At 35.1% G+C, this 26,323-nt stretch overlaps 1 protein-coding gene and 1 long non-coding RNA gene across 6 annotated transcripts in view; one reads left to right on the top strand and one right to left on the bottom strand.

The window, feature by feature from the left end:
- Positions 1–26,323, top strand: part of SHPRH (SNF2 histone linker PHD RING helicase) — a 94,648-nt gene that overhangs the window by 46,578 nt on the left and 21,747 nt on the right. For all 3 annotated transcript variants that reach the window (XM_072826840.1, XM_072826846.1, XM_072826849.1), the window contains exons 16-25: positions 1,234–1,326; positions 3,265–3,372; positions 4,298–4,440; positions 8,116–8,289; positions 8,592–8,654; positions 9,668–9,893; positions 11,844–11,987; positions 13,450–13,551; positions 20,048–20,119; positions 23,781–23,969. In XM_072826840.1, coding sequence (XP_072682941.1) covers positions 1,234–1,326; positions 3,265–3,372; positions 4,298–4,440; positions 8,116–8,289; positions 8,592–8,654; positions 9,668–9,893; positions 11,844–11,987; positions 13,450–13,551; positions 20,048–20,119; positions 23,781–23,969 — 1,314 coding nt within the window. The remainder of the gene's footprint in view (positions 1–1,233; positions 1,327–3,264; positions 3,373–4,297; positions 4,441–8,115; positions 8,290–8,591; positions 8,655–9,667; positions 9,894–11,843; positions 11,988–13,449; positions 13,552–20,047; positions 20,120–23,780; positions 23,970–26,323) is intronic.
- Positions 1–26,323, bottom strand: part of LOC140633802 (uncharacterized) — a 52,761-nt gene that overhangs the window by 21,554 nt on the left and 4,884 nt on the right. For 2 of the 3 annotated variants that reach the window (XR_012031406.1, XR_012031405.1), the window contains exons 2-5: positions 23,795–23,961; positions 18,966–19,091; positions 6,086–6,132; positions 3,400–3,504 (exon numbers count right to left, since the gene is read on the bottom strand). This is a non-coding gene — a long non-coding RNA (uncharacterized lncRNA). Of the gene's footprint in view, positions 1–861; positions 1,615–3,399; positions 3,505–6,085; positions 6,133–18,965; positions 19,092–23,794; positions 23,962–26,323 lie in introns of those variants that run through there. The other variant, XR_012031407.1, reaches the window with a different exon arrangement.

Raw genomic sequence — 26,323 nt, 5'->3', positions numbered from 1 at the left:
AATAGTCTTATGGAATATGTCTATCTCTGTATTTAGCAGAATATGTAATATAGGTATATTTCTTCTATTACACGTGCCTTTGTCTATATAGGGTACTATGATTATGCCAAGTGAGTCCAATAAAGTAGAAAGATTGACTGCACAGACTTGATTGATTCGTCTTCTGGGAAATGAGTATGCATGAGCCTAGCAATTACGATAAAAATAAGAATAATGAAAAGCATATGAAAACAAGACTGTGACCTAGATTTGTTGAACTTAAGGGCTGAAAAGGGGAGAAGGTAGAGGTAAAGATGGTGTAGGAAAAAGGAGAAAACTATATCTTTTATCTCTGTATTCAGTACAAGCCAGGCTTCTCAGTATGATATTGAGTTTGCAGCTGGTTAGAGGCTCCCTCTGAAGTCAAGGGCTGTGAGAATAAGTAATTTCTGTTAATTGACTCTTTACTTGGGAAAATAGCTACCGGCTAAAGGATAATCAGGAAAGAGTCTTGATAAGATGTGATTTGGGCCACTGATTTGAGACTAAAGGTTTACTCTGTCTGGCTACAGATTATGGACCGTGGTACAGATCTTTGTAGAGTTCATATTTGAAGAGTCACCACAAACGCCTTAGGTCTTTTCAGCATGGCTTCATAGATTATAATACACTCAGCAACACTATCAGATTTAGTAGCAACAACAAACCTATAGATGACACTATGGAAACAAAGTGGCAGAAACTCTACTCCTCTTCTCCTGGACTAGGACTTCTGTTGTTTCTTAAACAAGGTTGTGGAATGGATTGGGAAGAATATATGTCCAGTGGATCATATACACAAGGCTTTCTAGATAAATGGTAAATAAGGGTCACTTTTATTAATCTTAGTAAATTTAGGCTTGAGTTTCTAATGGGACTTCTTTGTCATTCAGAATCTAGACCTTGGGACCTACATGTTCACATGTTCCTCAGCGAATATTAGGAGGAGTGTATGGGGGAAGGGTGAAAACTAAATGCAAGCCTACTTACATTCTGTATGGATAAGGATTACAGAAGTCAGACCTTGGGTTGTAAGCAAATGTGTTTGCCTCATGGAAGGAGGCGGAAATACAAATGTGACATGCTCCTGAAAAAAAAGAAGCACAAGTAGAAAGATGGGCAAGAAGACAGAAGTCCAGTATGCCTGAATCCAAGAGTGAAGATTAAGCAATCGGCCTGTTTGGCTCTCAAAATTATTGCCTTTTGTGTTTGTAGAGACTACATGCTACCCATAACTTGATGGAATTGTTGGTAGCCAAGCACCCAGGAATACCTCCTACCTTACGAGATGGCAGACTTGAGGAAGAGGTAATTATTTTTTTATTCTGTCTGTAAAGGAATTTTTTTTCAGACTTTATCCTCCATCCATTAATATTTCCTAGGGCATACAACATCTAAATAAAAGTTAATCATGTGTTTTCCTGCTGCTTTTATATTCCAGATTTTGCTTTGTGATTTTGGATGGTAGAGAATTGCAGTACTCCATATTATTTTACTTCTTTTGTGATCTACTTGCATATAGATATGGTTGTTGGTAGCCAGCAGCACACGGAAAGAAATAGAAAGGAAGGAGACCTTGTTGATCTCATGGCAGATCTGCAAAAGATATGGCTTAGTAAAAATGAAAATCTTTGTGTTTCTTCCACTTTTCTATGTATTACTAAAGGCAATAAATAAACTCAGTATTTTGGTGATATTTTTTGTGTCCTCTCGAAGAAGTTCCTTCTGCAGTGAGTCTTGCCTCATTGGAAAGAATGACATAAATCATTTCACTATAAATTGTTAATGAGTCTATTATGCTAGTTCCCTCGTGGATTTTTGCTTTTTTTAAAGTCAAAGAATAGATGGCAAAGCTAATAAAATCAAAAGAGTAGTATATATGTTTGATTATTGAACCTGTAAGTGGGACCCTTTTTATTTGAATTAAGATACAAAGGGAGATTGTATAAGTACGTACAGCCCTTTCTTGATGTTAGATGACAGTCTGAATGTTGGAGTTTTTTGTTTGTGAGCATGGGGAGGGGCAGAAGGAAGGAAAAAGCAGACTCCCCGCTGGGCAGGGAACCTAATGCTCGGCTCTATCCCAGGACTCTGGGATCATGACTTGAGGTGTTGGAGATTTTTGAGTGAAATCTCATTCCCATTGCAGGCATCTGATCTTACATACAATCAATCACTTTTTTAAATGCCTTCAGTGACAAGAAACACTGGCATACTGTCTAATCTATTAGTAAATAGCTCTAATGACCAAATAATTATAGCCAAGGAATTTTAACAGAAATTAATTGGAAGGTTGTGACAGGAAAAGGAGAAATGCATCATGGAAAAAGGAAAGGGAAAAATGTGTCACACTGGGTAGGTATATTTCTAAGTGGACCACATTATCACTTTTGCCTAATGCTCATAGATTATGAAGCCACAGTTCCAAGAAATCTACTTCAACCACCAACATTTGCAAATGAAGTCACAGAAGCCCAGAGAAGTGTAATGGCTGGTCCAAAGAGATATATCTATTGACTTGAACCTCATGAAATTGCCATTTTTGTAAATTGAAGGGTCTAGTGTTGGCAGTTCATGTGGGTCAACGTACCTCAATTCAACGTAATTGGAAGCATTAGGATTTCCTATTCAGGAGTCTTTTGGTTTTCCTCCCACTATCCCATGTCTCCTAACACGTGTGTTACTGTATACCCTCAAGTATTGTTTCTTTCTTTTTTTTTTTTTTAAGATTTTATTTATTTATTCATGAGAGACACAGAGAGAGAGGTAGAGACATAGACAGAGGGAGAAGCAGGCTGATGGGAGCCTGAAGCAGGACTTGATCCTGGGACCCAGGGATCACAGCCTGAGCCAAAGGCAGATGCTCAACCAGTCACCCAGGTGTCCCTCAAGTATTGTTTCTAAAATCAGAAATTCTAAAATATTGCTTTGCCTCATGATTTGAAATAACTGTTGTTCTTCCCATTCCCTTTTTTTTTTTTTTTTAATTAAGAGATTAGAAATATAGGAAGCAGACCCTTGGGATTTCTTAAAATTGTGATTTATAAGTAAATGTAGTCTCTTTAATATCTGTTTTAATTTCTAGCATGGGTTTATGTTCTTAACAGTATACTTGTAGAGGTCTATGTTTAAACTATGTTATGTAGTTTTACATACATAAATAACCACATTGTTCTCACGATATTATACTAAATTCTTTTTTAGACCTGAAATGAAAGTTTATATTCATTTCCTGTTTCAACACAGGCTAAACAACTGCGAGAGCATTATATGAGCAAGTGTAATACAGAAGTCGCTGAAGCTCAGCAAGCTTTACAGCCCGTGCAGCAGACCATAAAGGAGCTCCAGAGAAAGGTACATCCCCAAAATAACTTCTCTTACCTGTGCTTGTCTCCGTATAGCACTCTGGTTTTTGTCTTGGTTTGGAGAAAAACTTGAACTTTCTTATTCATCTTGGAATTCTTAGCACCTTGTATAGTGCGTGTCCTATAATAAAAAATGTATTTGCTATTCAGAGTATTTGTTGATTAATAAACAGGTGTGTAGATAAATCATGTACTTGGAAGTTGTGCTCTTTTTTTTTTTTATGCTAAGATGGATTTTCTCTTATCTTGTAGACAATAACTTGTCTTTTGAGGAAAGTAAAGACTTCCATAACCTCCTTTTGACCTTAGATATGTATGTTTCTAAAATCTTTTCTTTAAAGATGTCAGAACATTAGGAGTATTTTTCTTATGGAACACGTGCCATTTGTATTTCTAAAATTTCTCTTTTATGAAATCAGTAATAAGCCTAAAGAGGAGGCTATCCAAAACACAGTCTTTTTTTATTTTAACCAGTTACTCCATACTGTATTCTTCCTAATTCATTAATTATTTAGTATTCAGGCATATAATTTTGCCAGTAATCAAAGAGTATTATTGAGTACGATCTAGTTCAATTAGTTGAAGATTAGCAGAATATCTTTATTATACTGAGAAGGAGACCTATCACCTTTTCAAATATATACAGTGAATACTGAGTTTTCATTTGGTAGTGTATTTTTTTTAGCACAACTGTGTTACTCAGATGTATACAATAAATTCTCATTCATCCACAGTAATTCAGGAAACAGGTGTTCTCATTAATTATGTATGCAAAAGTTTGTATATAGAGTGTGTATGCTTGTCTCCACCACTGTTATAATTTCTTTGAGACTAGCATTTATTACTTCCTTTGAATTTTTCACAGCACCTTTCCCAGTGATAGAAACAGTGAGCTGTTGTTGTCCTCTTTACAGATTTATTCTAATTCTCCTTGGTGGCTGAATGTGATCCACAGAGCAATAGAATTTGCTATTGATGAGGAACTTGCTCAGCGAGTGCGAAATGAAATAACAAGCAACTACAAGCAACAAATTGGCAAGCTTTCTATGTCAGAGAAGTAAGAAAACAGTACAAAATAGAATAACTTTATGAGTAATGACCCCAAATATTCAGATCATTTAATGTTAAGAGGTGGATATAACTATCAAACATACTGTGATTATGAATATCTGGATTTTACCTATTGTTAAGAGTACATTTCAAACAAATATTAGATATAAGCCTGAAAGAGGAAACCTGTCTTCTGTATGTTAGTCATTTTTAAATAGTCCATTTCTACTGCTTTTTAAATCTACTTAAAGTATATTCATTGTACCTCTGCTAGACGCCCCAAAGCCAAAGTCTTGAAATAGACTTTGTTTTGGAGAAATTTGTCCTTGAGGTTAGGCATTCATGCTTCCACTTTGTAATTCACCCACAAAGAGCTAAGCTTCATAGCATCACAGTAGTCCAGGTTTTATGTTGTAAAATTACCTGCTCTCTGCCCCGTCTTCTCATCAACACTCATCATTCTTCAGGGTCTTTGTAGGTAAGTTGGATTGTTGCTTTTTGTATAACTGGTGAGTAATTTTTCCCAAAGACCAACTTATTCTTTATCAATAGTATCCACAGTGGTTTAACTCAAAAGAATATCACTCTAATGTGGGAACTTGAAGTATTGTGGCAGGTCTATTGATTGTACGTAGGGGACAGAGAGAGGATCTTTTATTGCTTCTTAGATCACATCCCAGTATAAGGTCAGCCTTGGGATTAATGTTAGTTTTTCAGTGAAAAATTCAGCATAAGAATATCTTTCAGATGTTTTAAAGTGTTTTCTTTACTTTTAAAAGCCTTTCTTTTAAAATGCCTGCTAAAACCCTAAAGATATATGCTACATTTTCCATGTGTCATTACTAATTTAGATTTACAGTCATCATCTTTTTCACCATACAGAACTGGACAGGCTTCATTTCTGAGGTATATGCACTACATTATACTCTTGAGTGCACTTCCTTTTTCCCTGGTAAACCCAGGAATCACCGTTCCAGGATAAATTGTCATTTAAGTCGTGATTCATTTTATCAAGTTTTAAAGCTGATATGTTTTGCCAGCATTGTGGAATCAGTTGATAAAATCGTAAAATTATTTTGAAGTTGTTTTTCTTAAATCACATAGAAACTACTTAAAAGTTGCAAATTGCTATTTATGAGAACATAGCCCCTTGTAAAAGTCGAGGTCCCAGTGCTATAAAATGACCAGTAGGTAATGTAAAACATGCCATTTATTACACATTTTTTCTTCAGCAACATTAGACATAAATATAAAGTAATAAACACTTTTAAAGTAAAATTTTTTTAATGTATAGTTTATCATCTAGGTGAGTTAATATTTTTGTATTGCATCTACATTCAAAGATCGTTTTAATACTGGGGCTGTGTTTTTCAGTGAGATCCATATCTGTGAAGCCAAATTTTCATGTTTGCTTCTTAACCAATTCTTAGAAAAGCAAAACCTTAGTTTTCCTTAGATTAAGAGCACAGGTAGATTCTCGAGTCAGACTGCCTATGTTCATATTCCAGCCAGTTCCACCACTTACTAGCTCTCTGACCTTGGGAAGGTTAGATAAGCTGTTAGTTTCGTCATCTATAAAACCACACAGCATTGTTGTGAAGATTAACAAATTAATGTCTGCAAAGTGCTTGTGTACTTAGGATAGTACCTACCAATAACATGTTGATTATAACATATTCTTCTTTTTCACTTAAAGGACCTGCAAAAGAGAATATTGCTGAAATAGTTAACTGCTGATGTATGATCATTTTTTTAGCCCCTGTTGCATAATTTATGAATAATAGTAAATAATACTGATGTGAATAATATACCTAACCTAGTTGTGTTCTTGTATCCCTGTGCAAATTCTTTCAGAAATTATTGAGCAGTTATATTGTGTCTATTTCATATTTTTAAAGATATGATCTAATTCTTACCTTCTAAAAATTAGCTTAATGAGACAAACCCATGAACAATCTTAGAAACATAAATATGTATAAATACTTGAATCTGACAAAGTACTAAAATGAATGATATTTTCTCTTTTTTTTTTTAAGATTTTTTTATTTATTCATGAGAGACACACAGAGAGAGAGAGAAAGGGAGGGGCAGAGACACATGCAGAAGGAAAGCAGGCTCCATGCAGGGAGCCCGATGTGGGACACGATCCCGGGACTCCGGAATCACGCTCTGAGCCAAAGGCAAATGCTCAACCACTGAGCCACCCAGGCATCCCAATGAATGATACTTTCAAAGAACTCCATGGACAGAAAGAAACAGATTAGTGTTATAATATACTAGGAAGCCTTAAGGAAGGAGAGCAGACTCTTAATTTGGTGAAAAGCATGTTTGGCATTTTAGAAGAAAAAAGATATACCCTTAACCTAAAAAGCCAACAAATCCTATTTGTATTTTCCATTTTTGAATTTCTTATTATTTTAGGATTTCTTTCTCATTTCAGAAACCCATTCACACACACACGTGCATTTCTTTTCTTGGCACACATTTCACTCAGTTTTATTTTTTATTTTTTTTAAGATTTTATTTATTTATTCATGATAGACATAGAAGGAGAAAGAGGCAGAGACATAGGCAGAGGGAGAAGCAGGCTCCATGCAGGGAGCCTGATGTGGGACTTGATCCCGGGACTCCAGGATGGCGCCCTGGGCCAAAGGCAGGCGCTAAACCTCTGAGCCACCCAGGGATCCCCCATTTCACTCAGTTTTAAGAGTTAAGAGGACAGCCCGGGTGCTCAGTGGTTTAGCGCCACCTTCAGCCCAGGGCATGACCCTGGAGACACGGGATTGAGTCCCACATTGGGCTCCTTGCATGGAGCCTGCTTCTCCCTCTGCCTGTGTCTCTGCCTCTCTCTCTCTCTGTATCTCGAATGAATGAATGAATGAATGAATGAATGAATGAATAAATAAATAAATAAATAAATAAATAAATAAATAAATAAATAAAATCTTAAAAAAAAAAGTTAAGGGCATTGTGTTTGGGTTTAATTCCTAACTCTGCTACATGATCACTTTGTAATTTTAATTAAATTATTTTAATTCATTAAGCTTCATCCATAACATGAGCATAATAGTATCTGTTGAGATTATACAGGTAAAGAGCTTGGCAAAATGCTTGACATCATATAATAAATGTTTAACAAAATGTATATACATGTAAATAATATGTATATATATTGTAAAATATATGTGATGATATACATATACACATGTCGTGTATATGTATATATGTATTTATAAACTCTTTGTAGCAAGCAATATAATTCTTGGCTGTTTTTCTTCTTTTTTCTCAATTTTTCTCTTTATTTTTCATCCTGCAGTCACCTCTCCATATAAAGCAAGGATTTCAGGAGGGACATTTGTGGTCAGTTGTTATTAAAAAAGAAATAATGTCGCAGTCTTGGTCTTTCAAAGACATGTGAGACAGAGACAGGTTTCACAGACTCTTTTTCAGTTCCTGAGGACAGAGACTATCAAAATTTTGATATATTTTATAGTAAATAACCCAATGTTATTATACCTTATCTACTAGTAGATTGAACATACCACTAAGGTAAATTCAGTCAAGGTAGGCTAAATAAAATGTTGCAGTTTCTTTAATATTTTATTTGGCGACCATTTTCTGAATTTGAGGGAATTGACATACTCTTCTTTGTGTTGTGTGTGATGCTGGTGATGGAAACTAGGTTCCACGACTGTAGAGGTCTTCAGTTCTTACTTACAACACAAATGGAAGAGCTAAATAAATTCCAGAAGCTAGTAAGAGAGGCTGTAAAAAACCTGGAGGGACCTCCATCTCGTAATGTTATTGAATCGGCGACAATCTGCCACCTTCGACCAACCAGACTTCCTCTCAACTGGTAGGTAATAGGAGAAGTCATGCAATGAAATGGCATCACCCCATTGAGCTAGGTTTCTTCTGAGAGAATAAACAGTGGCTCATCTAATAAAGGTTCTTTTCATTTAAATTCAGACAAAGTGGAAAGAAACATAGTGTTAATCTAACTTTTAAAATACCACATACTGAAAACTGTTTTTTTCTTAAATGGTATACGTATTGTAAAGAATAAAATGAAATATAAAATACTAAGCCACTTTTAGAAATTGCCTGATTGCTAGTTATCTGTGTAAATATTTCTCTGATCATTTCTTTCTTTTACAGCTGTGTCTTTTGTAAGGCTGATGAATTGTTCACAGAATATGAATCAAAGCTGTTTTCCCACACGTGAGTTCTCTGATTGATTACCATCAGGAGAATGAAATGTTTACAAGACTTGGTGTTTTGATTTATAAGACTATGTATTTTCCTCACAGTAACTTTCCTGCGTTTTTTTCTTTAATTACATCAATTCAGTGAATTTTGGCATGTCATCATTTAACATGTTCGGTTTCACTTATACGAAGTTACTTCCAAATGTTCATGTCATCTAGTAATGTGTGATGAAGAAACAGTTTAGGGAAGTGACAGACTTTCGAGTCCAACACTTTTCAACTCCAATCCCTGCCCATATTGTGGGCAGATTGCCTCTGTAAGTCTTAGTATCCTTATTCATGAAATGAAAATAGAAACGCTTACCTCATTGAGTTTTTTATGAATATTAAATTTTGAAGTGCACATAATTGCTTAGCGCATAGTATGTGATACATAGTAAGAGTTCTGTAAAAGGTTAGCTGTCATTATTAATATACTTTGTCTACACAAATTTGAAGATCTCATTCCGTGTCAAGAACTAAGGTACCTCGTACCTCGTAAGTGCATAATAGCTATGATAATTAGCAAAATTATTCCTGTTTTACAAACAAATTAAGAAAAGGCTAAGTTCTGATTGCCTTGAAAAAGATTGACGGTGTACTTTGCGATCATCTTATGGTTTGGTCTGGTTTTGTTTTGCTTTTGCATGGTTGGTGGTAGTGATGGTAGTTTGTGTTTTGTATTATGATAATTCTCAGAGCTAGATTTTAGCATGAAAATTTATAGCCATTTTTTATCATGTCACATTGCTGTCAAGATACTGGACAAATTTATGATGCCTTTAGCATTTTTAGAATTGCTGTAGTTTTCTAAAGACTTGTAAGCATGATCTTGTAGACATGAAAACAACTGAAACTGAACAACTGAAAGTTGTTGATGAAAAGTTATTGACCTTGCTTCTCTCTTGCCTCTGCCAGTAGGATTTTTATAATGCTTGTTAACCCACTGACAGTAATTACTATTGTTTTGTTCTCCTATGTTTTCAGAGTCAAAGGCCAGACTGCAATATTTGAGGAGATGATAGAGGATGAAGAAGGATTGGTGGATGATCGAATACCCACCACAAGCCGGGGTCTGTGGGCAATAAGTGAAACAGAGCGGTCTCTGAAAGCATTGCTCTCATTTGCAAAATCACATAGATTTGATGTTGAATTCATTGATGAAGGAAGTACTTCAATGGACCTTTTTGAAGCATGGAAAAAGGAATATAAGGTACAGTATTTCTGTATTTTTTCCAATATTGAAATTTTTTCTTCTTTATATTAATTTTAATTACTACTTGACTTTGCTTTTTTTCAAAGAGTTTTTAAAAATCTGTTTTACAGACTTGAAGTATCCTAATTTGTTTCCCTAAAATGTAATGATTGTAATGAAGAATAATAAATACAATAATACTGAATAAATAAGGAACTTCCCATATATTAAATTACTAAAAGAAAGTCATTATTAAAATGAAATTAATACGAAGCCTTTTATTTAGCTGTAAAAGTGTTTCATTCTATTCTTAGCTTGATCTTACACTGCAGGTCTGTGAAATTGGAGTTTTATTTGTTTTCATTGTGTTTTGTTTTGCTTTTGCTCTGTGAATAACAACCAAACGTCAATTATTTTTTTAAGATTTATTTATTTGTTCATGAGAGACACAGAGAAAGGGAGAGAGGGAGAGACATAGGCAAAGGGAGAAGCAGGCTCCCTACAGGGAGCCCGAAGTGGGACTCATCCCAGATTCTGGGATCACGCCCTGAGCTGAAACAGACGTTCAACCACTGAGCCATCTAGGCGTCCTCAAACATCAATAATCCTTTTTTTTAAAACATCAATAATCTTGAAGATTGGAGAACATAGTAAATATTTCTCAGCTTACAAGGCTGGAAACCATTGCAGTTAATAAAGTAGAAAGTGACCCTTTATATTTATATTTTGATAATTTTATATACCACAACTTTGTACTTGAATGAGATTCCAAAATTCATTAATTTTAAATTATTCTTTATATTTGGAGTTGTTATCCATCATCCTGTTTTGCAGGTGAGATGGGTGAGGAAATGAAAAAACTTTTATTTATAATACTATAATTCCATTTATATCCTTTTTTAAAATCTGAAGTTCTTGACTTTTAAAGCAAGATAAAAATTTCTATCCAGGAGGAGAAAATATGCTATCTGTAACATCATTTCATATGTTTGATAAACTGAGGAATAATAATTTTATAGTTAAAGTCATTGATTCATAATAATTATTTTTCTTCTCACATTATTATTCTAAATGCAAACGCACATTAATTACAACAAGCAGTTAGAAGAAGACAGTGCTATATACAGTGTCCAGTTGTCCCTGCATTTTTCCTCTGGGCTTATTTTGATGACAGACTATGTTTCAGAGGATTGCCTATTATGCAGTTTTCTCAGATCTTTGAATTTTTTCTCTATAACGTTGCAGACTGAACTCTTGTACAGCAATGCAAATTAATAAGCTAATATTAGACATATTAGTCAGGTCTACCTCAAAGTATAGTGTTAGTGAAGAAAGCATATCAAAAATTTTATACCGACTGATAACATTTCTATAAATTTCAGAAACTTGTATAACCTAATTATTAAGAATGTGTAGATTAGTATAACTCCAATGAAAAGTACAGAATGTCTAATTCAGAATAGTGGTTAGTCCATTGTAGGAGTTGAAGGAAGAATGTGCGAGGAAAGAGGGATGCAGTTGAGCAGGAACAGAGTTTCCAAGGCATTTATAGTGTTCTCTTTCTTAAATTGGATGTTAAGTACTCAGTTGTTTATTTTAGTATTCTCATTACCATATGTACATATTATTTTGAAAATGTGAAATGTTTTATAATAAAAAATATTTCTTAAGAAAGCAGAGATTCCACCAGGCTAGTATTGACCTGTAAAGATCTTTGGTCTCACCAAAATATCTTTGGGTATTCTGTTCCTAAGAGTCTAAAGGCACAATATTCTACAGGGGCCTATAGAGGTTATTCAGTCATATGTCCTCATCCTAAAAAGTGGCCCCAAAATTGCTTGTATCATAGACACTTAATGAAAAAAAATATATTTTAGAGCTCACTGAAGACTTTGAATCATGGCACATTTTGGTGGTCTTAACCAGTTTTAATTCTGCTTACCAGTCTTTGTGTTTTCTGTTTTCCAGTTGCTTCATGAATATTGGATGGCTCTGAGGAATCGCGTGTCTGCTATTGATGAACTTGCAATGGCTACAGAACGACTAAGAGTACGTCATCCTAGGGAGCCAAAGCCCAACCCACCTGTTCTTCATATCATTGAACCACATGAGGTAATTTGCAAATAAATCACACAAACACAGCCAATAGGTGTCACAAAAATCCAAGTTCCCTAGAAGAGTTAAGACAGTCATCTCTTCCATAAGAATGTATTTAGTCTCTGCTCTTCGTTTTAGCCATATAAAAGTGTTTGGTTTTATAAGTCAGAATGGACAAGGATGAACAATGTCTAACACATGCATAGAATTCACTATTTAGTTTTGTTTGTTTCTCTTCAGATTGCATATTCATGTGTTTCTGAGTACCTTCTATATGCCAAAATCTAAAGGTGGTCTTAGTCAGTTTTAGACATATGTCCTTCTTACCTTAGTTTTTTTCAGAAAAGTTTTCTTTTGCATTTCTTTTCTTTTGCATTTTCTTTTGCATTGCTTTTCTTTTGCATTTTTCCTTTGCTACTGATAAGCAAATATTAACAACTTATCTTCTAATAAATCCTCTTTATATCCCAGGATTAAAAAATGACTCTCCCAACCTTTTCCTCCCATATTAAAATATAATTCTCTTTATAAATTTATTCCTTGTGTATTTTTTGTTGTTGTTGTTGTTTTGTTTTGTTTTAAGTAGGCTCCATGGCCAGCATGGAGCCCAGTGCAGGGGCTTGAACTCATGACCCCCAGATCAAGACTTGAGCTGAGATCAAAGCCAGATGCTTAATCAGCTGAGCCACCCAGGCACCCCTGTTTTATCTTTTAAATCTTTTTCTTTTTCTTTTTTTTTTTTTAAGATTTTGTTTATTTGTTCATAGAGACAGAGAGGCAGAGACACAGGCAGAGGGGAAGCAGACCCCCTACAGGAAGCCCGATGTGGGACTCGATCCCAGGTCTCCAGGATCACACCCCAGGCTGTAGTCGGCGCTAAACCGCTGTGCCACCGAGGCTGCCCTAAATCTTTTTCTTTCAATAAAGCTTAGAAACTGTGCCTTAGAAAAATTTTTAAATACTCATTTTACACTGTCTCAAATTTTAAAATATGAATTGTCAGTAATTTTTTTGTGTGTAATCAAGTTTCTTTTATTTTTATAATCTTCATTCTACTATTTGCTACTGGGCAAAAGAGATACGGGTGTGGGTGTGAGTATGCATGTACAGGAAGAGTCTTCCCTAGATTTCATAAAATAACTCTTACCAAAGCAGCAGATCATTTAGCTTTTCTTTATCCCATGGATATATTACTGAAAGATGATAACAAATAGAATTTGGGTGGATTTTTATCCAACTTAAAGTATATAGGGAAATGTCCTATTTAAAAGAATTTTGTATTGAATTTTGTCTTCTATAGAGCTCTGTGTGTGTATTTCCTTTTAAAATATCTAGTATCCATTTGGCAAATTTGAGTTTTCACATGTCAGTGGGTTTTCTTAAAATAGGACACAAATTACTGAGGAAGAATGTACATGTTTATTATAATTTTACCATTTTATAAGAGAATAAAGAATTGTTTTGTTTTGTTTTTTAGGTAGAACAAAATCGTATAAAACTACTAAATGATAAAGCCGTTGCTACTTCACAGCTTCAGAAAAAACTTGGGCAGCTTCTTTACCTAACTAACTTGGAAAAGGTATTGTGTTTAAAAGATGCTACTTTTTCCCATGCTGTATATAATAAACTTTAGTGACTCCTTCCATTTAATCTCTTAGTCCCATAATTAATGGTACAGGGTTTTCTTTAATCTTTTGTTTGTATTAATTATATTAGAATACTAGTTATGTTTATAGTAGCTACACAAATCACAACAGGTGAACCTATAGAAAATATAAGTTACACAGATTATATAAAGGATGTGCAGTCTAGAGTATAGAACAATGTAAACAGACTGTTGTTCAGAACCTTGAATAGTGAAAGTATTACAATATACCTCTGGGCAAAGGTTGCATTGCATAATCTATATATACATATATGTGCAACATTAATGCGTACATAAATTTTTTTTTCAATTTGTTATTTGGAGCTATTAAATATTTGGAAGGCTACTAAATCAGAAGATGTAATGATTAATTATTTAATGTAATTTAAAACACATTTTCTGAGTTGTGAGCAATGTATTATATTGGACATTGATGAATAGTTCAATTTTATTGCAGGGATAAATGGCTGTTGGCAGTACCTTATCAGAAAGATAGATTTTTGGATAGGATAAATGAAGGAAGGCAGTAGACTAGAGTTGGTACTGAAAACTCATACAAAAAAAAAAAGAAAGAAAGAAAACTCATACAAAATACAGTAAAGTGAATCAATAAATCCTAGCACCGATAAAATGAAAAGTTGGACATTCATATAAGTAAAATGACATGGTAGTTAAGAAGAAGATTTTGGGACCCAGATCAGGTTTGGATCTTAACACCAGTATTTTCTACATATGAGACTTTTATTCAAGTTATTTACCTCTGTTTGCCTCATCTGTAAAATGAGAATAACAACATTCTGTTGTAGGACTCTCTTCAGGACTGTATGAAATTAATATACATGAAATGCTAGAGCAGTTCCTCATTTATTAAGCACTTTCTAGGCCTTTACTATTAATATTATCGTATTTTTGCTGATATTACTATGATGACTGCTAGTATTATCCTGGCAGGAGAAAATGATTAGAGGAAAAAATTTTTAAGATTTATTTGAGAGGAAAAAAAAAAGATTTATTTGAGAGAGAGAGAGCATGAGTGAGTGTGGGAGGGGAGGGGGTGAGGAAGAGAGGGAGAGAGAATCTCAAGCCAACTCCAAACTGAGCACAGAGCCCTGCCACCTCACAGCCCTGAAGTGGTGACCTGAGCCAAAATCAATAATAAGACACTTAACTGACAGAGCCACCCAGGTACCCTACATGGGGCAAACTTTTAAAAGTCAGTTTCACACAAAGTGCTAGCATTAGAGAAATAACATTTGGAAAAATTTCTTGATGTTCCTGAATGTGAGTTTTGAATATTAGTTTTCTATACTTTAAATGTGAAAGTCAAAACTAAGAGATAATTAATTGTTAGTTATAGGATATAAATTGATACCCATACTGTATTTGTTGAATCGTTTTTAAAAAAATAAAAATTCTAAGGATATACTCTGCCTTGAAAATCCAATTCAGTTAATAATATAAGAAAAAAACATTATGAAGGAAAAATCAAATTAAGCTGATACCATTTCCTGCCAACAAGTAGGCAGAGATTTTTAAAACAACACTCCACAGTGGTAAAAGGACAGTGAATGGATATTTTGTGTATTACCAATGGAAATATAAATTTATATAGCCCTTTCTTCAAAATACTTTAACATGTATTAACAATTTTAGAGAATTCATATCCTTTAACACAGTAGTTCTTAGAACTTTTCCTGAATACTCTAAAGATACAGAAATTTGGGAAGTGAATTAAACATAAAGATAGTTATTGCAGTGTTATTTATGATAGTAAAAACTAGAAGACCAAGTGTCCAACGAAAAGTACTGTATTTCCATATAAAGTCATGGATTATTTACATATAAAGTCAATGAGGTTATGATATAAATATTGTAAATGGTGTTTTCAGAAAATAAATGAGATAAGAATGCTCATGTTAGAAAGCTGAGAGAAAAAAATAAAATAGAATTATAAATGGAGTATAATCCCAATTTCATGTGACTATGTTTAATTAAATAAAAATAATAAACTAAGCAAATTTTTCTATTTTCTGGCAATCACCAGATACAAAAGTAAGCACCTATGATGTATAGGTATTATAATAGGAGTTTGAGACAGACTTGGTCCTTAGCCTCAAGCAACTTAATGTAATTTGATGTTGACAGATCATAGACACTAATCAAATTGTGATTTAATAAGTTGTTAGTGATTCAACCAACTTGGGAAATAAAATATAAATTAATTATTTAAAGCAGAATGGCATACATTCAAGAGTTCTGAGGAAATTTAAAGGTGAACATTTTATATTGTTGATCAAGTAACAAAAAACTGGTAAATTTCTAGTAAAATTTCAAAGCATAAGGGAGATCTCCAATAAATAAATATTGAATCACTATGTTATATACCTGAAATTAATCTGTGATGTGTCATTTAGATCTCAATTAAAAAAATGGGTTCTTCAGAAGAAATTTTCTGAATACTAAGCAACCACACAAGATCTTTGTTTGGGGACTGCTACTTCTCATATGAGAATAGCAGTGATGTCTGGCCATTACCTTATTAACATCTTATTTTTGAAGACAGTGGAGACTTGTGGAAGCAAAAAGGTTGAGGTGAAATGACATTCCAGGGAAGGAAGAGCTCTTTCTAGGTGAGCTGAGATTGCTGGCTATTGTCTTGCCTGAAAACATTTGCGGTATCTGGATACAGGCTGAGATTAAGGTCAGTATTGCAGAGGGACTCAAATAGGAGAAAGAGAAATCAGTAGAACTTTTGGTGGCCAGGTGAGTTAGTGTTACACTTTGGAACTTTGAGGAGCTTCAGATACACAACAAACTTCACTCATTTGCTGAGTGATAAGGGTTACATGACAGCTGGGCCTGAACTAGAAATACAGTGAAATCTCAGTTTCACAGCACTTAAGAAATAGTTCCTCCCCAAGGGAGCAAGGTACCAACAATAAACACATAACAGGTCTTATCCCTGAGACATTTAAAACATGGTGGCTTGATTTTGAACATACCTTACAACCCATCCCCAAAACTAGCTCAGTTTTTTTACTGAATTGAGATAATCAGCCACTCACACATCAACCTAACTGCCTACTGAGGTAGGGGCAATCCTCTGTGGAGAAAAATAACATTTAATTTTGTCCGTGCAGTTTGTTGTGTAAATGAACTAGGAAGTGTAGCGTACAATAGGAAATTACAAGAAACATGAAAGGCAGGAAAATGTGACCAGTAATTAAAAGGGGAAAGATGGACAATCAAAGCAGATCTACACATAATCCATATTGTGGACATAGCAGGAAAGGACTTTAATTATGATTCATACATGAAAGGGGAAATTCTGGACAGCATAGATAAAATGAACTAGAATGTATACAGTAGAATCAAATGGACATTTTGGAAAGGCAAAATCCAATATCTGAGATTAAAAACTCATTGGATGGTGACTAGACCCAGAAGTAGGGAATTCAGGTGTAATTCAACCAAAAATATTGAGTTTGAAAAAATATAAATAAAAATAAAGAACAGGATATAGTGAAAAAGATGTGGGACACAGCCATATGATTGGCATACATGTCATTTAAGTTCCAGGAGAACAAGAGGTAAATGGTACCAGAGCAACCTGAATAGATAATGGCTGAGAGTTTCCCCAAACTGATGAAAGACAACAAAATAATACCTTATAGATTCAACAAGCTCAAAGAATCCAAACAAAATAAAAATATTTTTTTAAAAAACACCTACAAATATCATAATCAAACTGTGAGAAACCAAAAATCATGAAAAAAAGTGTTAAGCAATTAGAATTGGGACAAAAAAGACATAATACTTTCAAAGGAGCACCATAAAACTGGTGACTCTGCCTTCTCCTTGTTGACTACACAGAGAAACTGTTTGCTTTTAGCATTTTAAAGATGACATTCCACTGTTACCAGGTTTTAATGGTTTTATGCTGTGCAACCAGGTAGCAGTGGAACAGCATCTTTAGAATGCTGTTTTGAAAAATGAAATTAAGATGTTTTTAGATAAACAAAAACTTAAAGAATTCCTTCCCAATAGATTCACTCTATAACAAATATTAAAGGAGGTTCTTTGAATCGAAGGGAAATTATCCCAGATTGAAAGATGGACGTGCAGGAAGGAGGAATGCAGGGCAAAAGAAAGCCTAAGTATACAGTAAATAGAAAATACTGATTGTGCAAAGCAGCAGTGCCAATGTATAGGATATAAAACACACACAGAACTGAAATACCTAACACAGAGGAAGAAGGTAATAAGCCGATACAAGCTATCACAAGATTCTTTCCTATGTCAGCCAAATGGATAGAAAAAATCAGTAAAGATAGCTAACATTTGAACATTAAACAACCATGACCTAATCGACAAAGCAGCTACAAAATGCACTTTTTTTTTTAAAGATTTTATTTATTTACTCACGAGAGACACAGAGACAAAGGCAGAGGGAGAAGCAGGCTCCCCAAAATGAGCCTTATGTGGGACTCAATCCCAGATCCTGGGATCACGCCCTAAGACACTCAACTGCTGAGCCACCCAGGCATCCCAAAATATACTTTTCTTAACGGTACATGGAACATTTACGAAAATAGACCTTGTGCTGATTCAAAGAGCAACTCTTAAAATGTTTAAAGGATTGAAATTCTACAAGATTATGTTTCCTGACAAAAGAAGAATTAAACTAGGAATGAAAAGAAAAATAAAATAAAAATAAAAAAAAAAATAAACTAGGAATGAATAGGAAAGATAGCCAGATGAATCTCCAAATATTCAGAAATTAACACACTCCTAAATAACTTGTGAGTTAAAGAAATCACAATTAGATAATGTCCTGAACTGAACATATGACAATGTGCAGGTAAGATGCACTTAGAAGAAATTTATAACTTTAAATCAGGGATCTGCAAAGTACTATACATGGGCCAAATCCAGCTCACTACCTGTTTTGTATTTATAGTAAAGTTTTGTTGGACTCAATTCCTTACATATTGTTTATGGCTGCTTTCATGCTACAATGGCGGAGTTGAGTAGTTGCAACAGAAACTATATGGCCACAAAGCCTGCAGTATTTACAACTAGGCCCTTTATGGAAAAATAGTAATTCTTGCTCTAAGTACATTTTTTAAAAAGAGATGTTGTAAATTATGAAAAATAGCTTACAAAAATGCTGCCTAATGCCTCATGTTGTATGCATCCCCATGGATGATCTCCCATCTATTTTATCATATGACCTGGTTTTGGCCTGTGACATAAGCACGGAGATGTGAAAAGTACATGTACATTGGAGTTTTCACAATCTTATTGCTCTTTGGAATTTTGAGTCTTTGTGAAGCAGCCCAGATTACCTTTCTTCAGGAGCAGAAATCTCAGCTTAGCCCTTTCTTCAGACCAGCTAGTCTCCCAGCTGCTAGATATCAACATGAGACCGTAATGGACCATCCAGCCCCTCAGGACTCAGTCCACACCCAGACCTGTAGAATCACAAGAAACTCATGTTTGTTTGAGCCACTAAGATTTTAGGTGGTTTTTTATATATTATCTGAAACAGAAATCAGTAATAGAAGAAAAAATTCAATAAAAAAAAAATCGTTATGTTTTCATTAATGGAATTGTTTTGAGCCTATAGAGTTACTGAATCTACGCACAATTTACCTTTTTTTTTTACTACTTAACAAAAGTCAAAAGATAATCAAAACCAATTTTTTAAAAATATTTGGTTGATGAAACCACAGACTTTAAACTTCAATGATCAATGAGTCTAATTTACTTTTCTTTATGTTTTCCTCAGTATTAATATTAAAACCTGCCCATGACTTTGAACTAAAAATTTTTGAAATAGTTTTAAAGAGATTTTGAAGAGAACTGTTATATATCAATATAATTTCCAGGCAAAATAGGTCTCAAATCAGATATTTCTGCTCTCTAGTTATGTGCTTTGCCTTAATGAGAATACAAAATGAGAAGAAACCCATATTAGTAAGGAGATATGTAAATAAATGCCTCTTCCCAAGTCTGTGATCACATGTCCGGTGGATGTACAGAATAAATATTGTCTGTATAGTATTTAAGGGGCCTTTATTTCAGAATTCCAAATTGCATTTTTTTAAATAATACATATACAAAATCTAGCTTAAAAGTAAAATTTTGAGAATTTATCTGTTATAATTTGCCTTTCATTTTGCCTTAGTCACAAAAATTAGTAATATAGTAACTTTAATAAACTCTAATGACAATTATTTCCATTTTTTATTTGTTCCTTGAATGTTATTTGTAAATCCCAGGAATATTAAGTAATACATTACTAAATCACCTTAATTATCAGGTTATTTAACTAGCAATTGCCAGCATTTACTTTTATAGATGAGTTATAAAGTGCATATCAGATTTTAAAATGCAACTAATCTTTTTTAATTATTTTTTTGAACAGTCTCAAGATAAAACATCAGGAGGGATTAATCCAGAACCTTGTCCAATCTGTGCTCGGCAGCTGGGAAAACAGGTGAAATAATAATAAGTATCATATGTATTTAGAAGACGCTTTACACTTTTCAAAGGCATTTACCTACAATAACTCACTTTTTCTCTTATGACCGTTTTTTGTTTTTTTTTTTTTAAGATTTCTTTATTTGTTAATGAGAGACACAGAGAGAAAGAGAGGCAGAAACATAGGCAGAGGGAGAAGCAGGCTCCCTGCGAGGAGCCCAATGCAGGACTCGATCCGAGGCCCTGGGATCATGCCCTGAGCTGAAGGCAGATGCTCAACTGCTAAGCCACCTAGGCATCCCTCATGACAATTTTATATACAAGGCAAAAATTACCTCTGTCTTAAAAATAGGGCCAAAGGTTAAATGACAAGCTGAGTACCACATATGTTTGAGCAGTGTCCCTCCTTAAGTAATAGGTGAAAACATATTTCTAGAATAACACCATATTTTTCATTAAAGGTGCATAGTTTTGCATATTGTTTCTAGTCACAAGATCAAGTCTAAATAAATAAACCTGTTTATTAGTAATTATACGAAAATATAATAGAGCATACATTGATTTATTTAAGGTATTACAAAGGTATGGCAACATAGCTTTTACTTGGAATTATTAATATTTAATAATATCAGGCTTTAATTTTTTTTTTTTTTGTTTGTTTGTTTTTATTTATGATAGTCACACAGAGAGAGAGAGAGAAGCAGAGACATAGGCAGAGGGAGAAGCAGGCTCCATGCACCGGGAGCCCGACGTGGGATTCGATCCTGGGTCTCCAGGATCACGTCCCGGGCCAAAGGCAGGCGCTAAACCGCTGCGCCACCCAGGGATCCCAATATCAGGCTTTAAAATACAAATAATATCTGTCCTAGGGGAATTTAGTTGTTATTTTTACAAGGCCATTATAATAAAGAATAAATACTTCTTTTTGAATATTGGCATACAAATTTCTTTTTTTGTTGTTTAAGATTTTATTTATTTATGAGAGAGGGAGAGCATAAAGAGAGCATGCACACAAGCAGGGGCAAGGTGAGAAGAGGGCTACCACCCAGCAGGGAGCCCAATGTGGAACTTGATCCCAGGACCCTAGGATCATGACCTGAGCTGAAGGCAGACACTTAACTGAGACACCCAGGTGCCCCAGTGTACAAATTTCTATAAACTTTGGCACCATATTCTCCTCAAAGAGATTCTTTTATCCTACCAACTGTGATTTTGATTTTGTTTTTTTTTTTTTGGTTTTTGTTTTGTTTTTTTTTTGGTTTTTTGTTTTTTTGTTTTTTTTTATTTATGATAGTCACAGAGAGAGAGAGAGAGAGGCAGAGACATAGGCAGAGGGAGAAGTAGGCTCCATGCACCAGGAGCCCGATGTGGGACTTGATCCCGGGTCTCCAGGATGGCGCCCTGGGCCAAAGGCAGGCGCCAAACCGCTGCGCCACCCAGGGATCCCTGATTTTGATTTTGAATCTCTACTTTGTATAAGTCAATATATACAATATCAGAATATTAATTGCTCCTCAAAATTTGAAGTCTGTAAAAGTGTTCTTGGCTGTTTTTTTTCTATGGAACCAAGAGTAGAGAGTTAAATGTATGAGCTCCACCTTCTGACCAGTAGTAATCAGAAAGAAAATACCTTTTAGTTTCTACAATTTATGGAGACCATGAGATTTTAAATGATATTTTATTGGTAATGAATCTTAAATGCCTCGATATTACTTTGGAAACCAAGCAGAATAGTAATGTACAGATGCTAGTGATTTCTGAGAAAAGTCACTGGTAAAAATGTGATAAAAGTGATAAAAATGGAAAAGATCATGAGGTAAGCACTGTCTTTTTTACTTTTAGTTTCAATGAAACTCATGCAACTGGATGAATTAGAAATTTTAATTTATGTCTTAAACATTTCCAGGTTTTAAAGTTCTTTCATGTATATTATTTCATTTAATTTTAGTATTCCCATATTATAGTATGACCCATATTTCCTTCAGTTAAGAGAACATACTGGATTACAACAAGAGTAACAATACTTTACTTTTTTAATTCTGTTCCTCACCACAGTCTGTAGGAACTCTAGATCCTTTAGCTTCCCAGTTCTCTTCTTCCCATCCTAATTTAGAGAAATCAGTCAGAGATAACTCGTATACTGACTAACACCTTTGGAGACATTGCCGCTTGTCTTCTGTTTGAGCTACTTCAGTCAGCTTCCAGTCATTTCTGAGGCCCTGACAGCAAGTGTCTGATTTCTCCTGAATTGCAGGTATAGATGGACTTGTCTTATTCAGCTTTTCCATTCTGAGCTCTCATGAGCCACAAAAGTTTTCTCAAATAGAGGAAGTGCCCCTCTGTTTCATTCTCACTGGCACAAAAGGTACACAGGGTACAGAAAAATGATGCCGTGTTTATAAAAATGCCAGCAAGGGCCTCCTGGTGGCTCAGTTGGTTAAGCGACTGGCTGACTCTTGGTATCAGCTCAGGTTGTGATCTCGGGGTCATGGAATTGAACTTGGTGCAGAATCTGCTTGGGACTCTGCCCTTCTCCCTCTCCCTCTGCCCCTCCCCTCTGCATGTGTACACATATTCTCTCTGTCTCTCTCAAATAAATAGATAAATCTTAAAAAAAAAAAAAAATTTGGTAGTGAAACAGCTCTTTAATTTTACTCCCAAGGATTGCCACAAGTCCTTGAGAGCAGATGTGCAGCTAGACAGCAGCATGAACCCTAAACAGCCCCTCCCCCTTCTCAAAAACTGTTTTCAAATCAAGTTCATATACCTTATTCTACTCTTCCCTTAGTGTGAGTTCCCTTCTGAGGGGCTTTTTAGTTTATCCTGCAAAGTATCTCGTGTGGGCCCAGCTAAGCAGCTTCTTTCCATGCATGTTCATACATGCCCAAATCTAGAAAAACACAGCTTAGTGCTTAGGAATCTAGTCACTCATAATACTTCAGTTTTTGTTGTTGTTTACCAGTTGAAAAAAGTTAAATAATTTACATAAGATGCCATAGCTTTTAGAACTGACACCTCACCTAAAACCAGTACTCTTCTATATCCCTCATTGCCAAAAAGAGGGAGTCTCCATGGTATACTCCAAGAGTCAGAACTATTGTACTTTTCTTGAAGTAGAACAACAGAGTTTTCGAAAATGTCTTTTTATTAATTTATGTAGGTTTTTTAATGTATTCAGAACCACTTTTAAAATAAATCTGAGATATCAGCCCATCTTACATTCTATCAATAAATACTGTAGCATGTGCAAATGTAAATCCACTCAATGAGTTATATAGAATATATTGAGGATATTATCTCCAAATTAATGTTGTTCTCAGTCCCTCTATAATATCTGCAGTTGCATGCTAAAAGAGTCATTTGCATTTTTCCTAAATACTGAAATGAAAACAACTTCTTACAAAATAATGGTGGCTGACTGTTAATGCTCACAATTAAGAGTGAGTAGAACTAAAGACTATGAAAGTGTACTCTGGTTGAACTAAAGTAATTCAAAAGTAGTCAAAGTACAAGTAGTTAAAATACAACTTAGCTTTTATGACTTAGAATGTTAATGTCATAAAACATTTAGGAAGTGAAATTAGGATTCCCTTCTCCTCCTTTTAACGTATTTATAAATTAAAATGCATCTTTGATAGCATCTCCCTAAGATATGTTCTGTGTATTTTCTTTTTCAGTGGGCAGTACTGACCTGTGGACACTGTTTCTGTAATGAGTGCATTTCAATTATAATTGAACAGTACAGCGTGGGGTCTCACAGAAGTTCCATTAAGTGTGCCATCTGCCGCCAGACCACATCTCACAAAGAAATCTCATATGTCTTCACCTCAGAGAAAGCCAGCCAGGAAGAAGACATCCCTGTGAAGGTAAAGTAGGTTAAAAACATGCGGAAACATAGAGCAGTGTAATAGAAATCAGCGTTTGGCAGTGAGAGCATCAAAATCAGAGCAAGGCTGGCACAGTAAGTATAGAAACTACTGTTTCTATCTGTAAGAACACTGCCTGAAATCCTCAGCTTTACCATCTACACTGTCTGTGGGAGGAACACAAAAATGCTTTTTCAAACGTGGCTGGCCGTAGGTCCACTGTGGCAGAAAGTAACGTCTTAGAATTTCAGTTCCCTATCCATCATCTTTGATAGTATTTCTGTCCACTACAAATAGAGCTCTGGTTAAATTAGAGATTTACTTAAAGAGGGGTTCTTCCTCATCCTCTCATTTGCCCTAGATAGCAGGGAAAAGGAATGAACCCAGCCTCATTCGAGGAAAAAATAGAGTGCTTAGGAAGTTAATGTACTTAGGAGGTAGTGTACTTTTAAATGACATGATTTGGTATCTCATGGTATAGCCAAAACATGGCCCTATTTTCCTAATTTTTTCCTGTGCTTCATTCAGAATTCTAAGAAAATTACTAGAAATCCATGGCAACCTGGGTGTCTCAGTGGTTTACGCCAGGGCGTGATCCTGGAGACCTGGGATCAAGTCCCACCCACATCGGGCTCCCTGCATGGAGCCTGCTTCTCCCTCTGCCTTTGTCTCTTTCTCTGTGTCTCTCATGAATAAATAGATAAAATCTTTAAAAAAATTTTTTTTGAAATCCAAACAGGATCTCTAATTGGACTTTCTATCTAAGGGGCATTTATGTAATGAAAAACTTTCTCACGACTTTTTTGTTCTTTGCTTACCTTAAACATGCTTTTTTTTTATTCCTAACCAAATTTATTTTTTTTTATTTTATTTATTTATGATAGTCACAGAGAGAGAGAGAGAGAGGCAGAGACACAGGCAGAGGGAGAAGCAGGCTCCATGCACCGGGAGCCAGAGAGAGAGAGAGAGAGAGAGAGAGAGGCAGAGACACAGGCAGAGGGAGAAGCAGGCTCCATGCACCGGGAGCCCTATGTGGGATTCGATCCCGGGTCTCCAGGATCGCACCCTGGGCCAAAGGCAGGCGCCAAACCGCTGCGCCACCCAGGGATCCCCCTAACCAAATTTAGACAAAGGACAAATCAATATATGATTGTAGTAGGAAATATAGGCCTGAGAATTAAAAATCCTTTATTTTTAAAGATTGTATTTTTTGAGGAAAATGAACTGCAATTTGAAACTCTCAAGAGTTAGGGCTCCCCCTCCTGACAAAAGTGTGGTTAAATTAAAGTATGTCTAATTGCTGTTTATTCCTACCATTTTTGAGTAAAACCTGAAGGTATCAATGATATTAATATTACTCTCTAGTGTGTTGAGATAACCAGAATCCCAAAGTTGGAATGAATTTCACTGATTTATTCATTCATTCATTCCATACCTATTTATTGGATACATAGTGTGTGCCAGGCAGTGTGCTGGGCCTCACAGACACAGCATACACTCCTGAATAAAACAGACACGATCGCTGTCCTTGTGGATTTTACAGTTTGGTAATGGGGTGGTGGGTGGGGGACAGAATTTGAGTTGGAGTAGGAGCACAGACAATACACAAATAATTTACATATAATTGTGATAAGCCCTACAAAAGAAAATCAGACCTGGCTTCTCTGAGGGAATGACAGTTAAGTAGATGTCTAAAGGATGAATGAATTAACCAGGCTGGGAAAAAGAGAAAAATGGTCCTGTGTGGAGGAGCCTGCCAGACAGAAACAAACAAAAAACAATACATAGAAGTACCTGAGACAAGAAGTCACACAGTGGAATTCAGTGGCTGCAGTGTAGAAGGCACAAAGGACAAGTGAATGAAATGAGTCCGGAAACCACAGAGAGACCAGATGCTTAAGGGCCACTGAAGACTGAAGAATTTTCTTTCCATATAAACAGAAAGGCATTACATGTTATATGCAGAGAAGTACCATGATCGGATTTGAATCTTTAAAAGGTCCCTTTTGTGCAGTGTGGCAATTAGATTAGTAGGAGTAGAAAAAAATAGAAAAACTTAGGAGAGACCAGATCAAGAGGCTACAGCAATAGTGATGGTGGCTTTGATGAGGTCAGGGGTAGTGGAGATAGAAAGAAATGGATATAGTCATGAGATATTTGAAGTAAAGTTGATTAGTAAGATAGAATGCTGGAGGGATTGATAGAGATTTAGTAGGGGACCCTCTGGGTTCTGATGTGAAAATTCAGTTGGATAATAGTACAGTTACTGATACAAGGTATTTGGAAGAGGAGTGCATCTGTGTTTGAAATCTCTAAAACATCCAAATAGAACTGTATAGCAGAGTTTTGCTATG

This window comes from Canis lupus, chromosome 1 (assembly GCF_048164855.1).
Source record: "Canis lupus baileyi chromosome 1, mCanLup2.hap1, whole genome shotgun sequence".
Classification (NCBI taxonomy): Eukaryota; Metazoa; Chordata; class Mammalia; order Carnivora; family Canidae; genus Canis; species Canis lupus.
The sequence above is the reverse complement of the archived record's forward strand: the minus strand, read 5'-3'. Positions and strand labels throughout refer to the sequence as shown.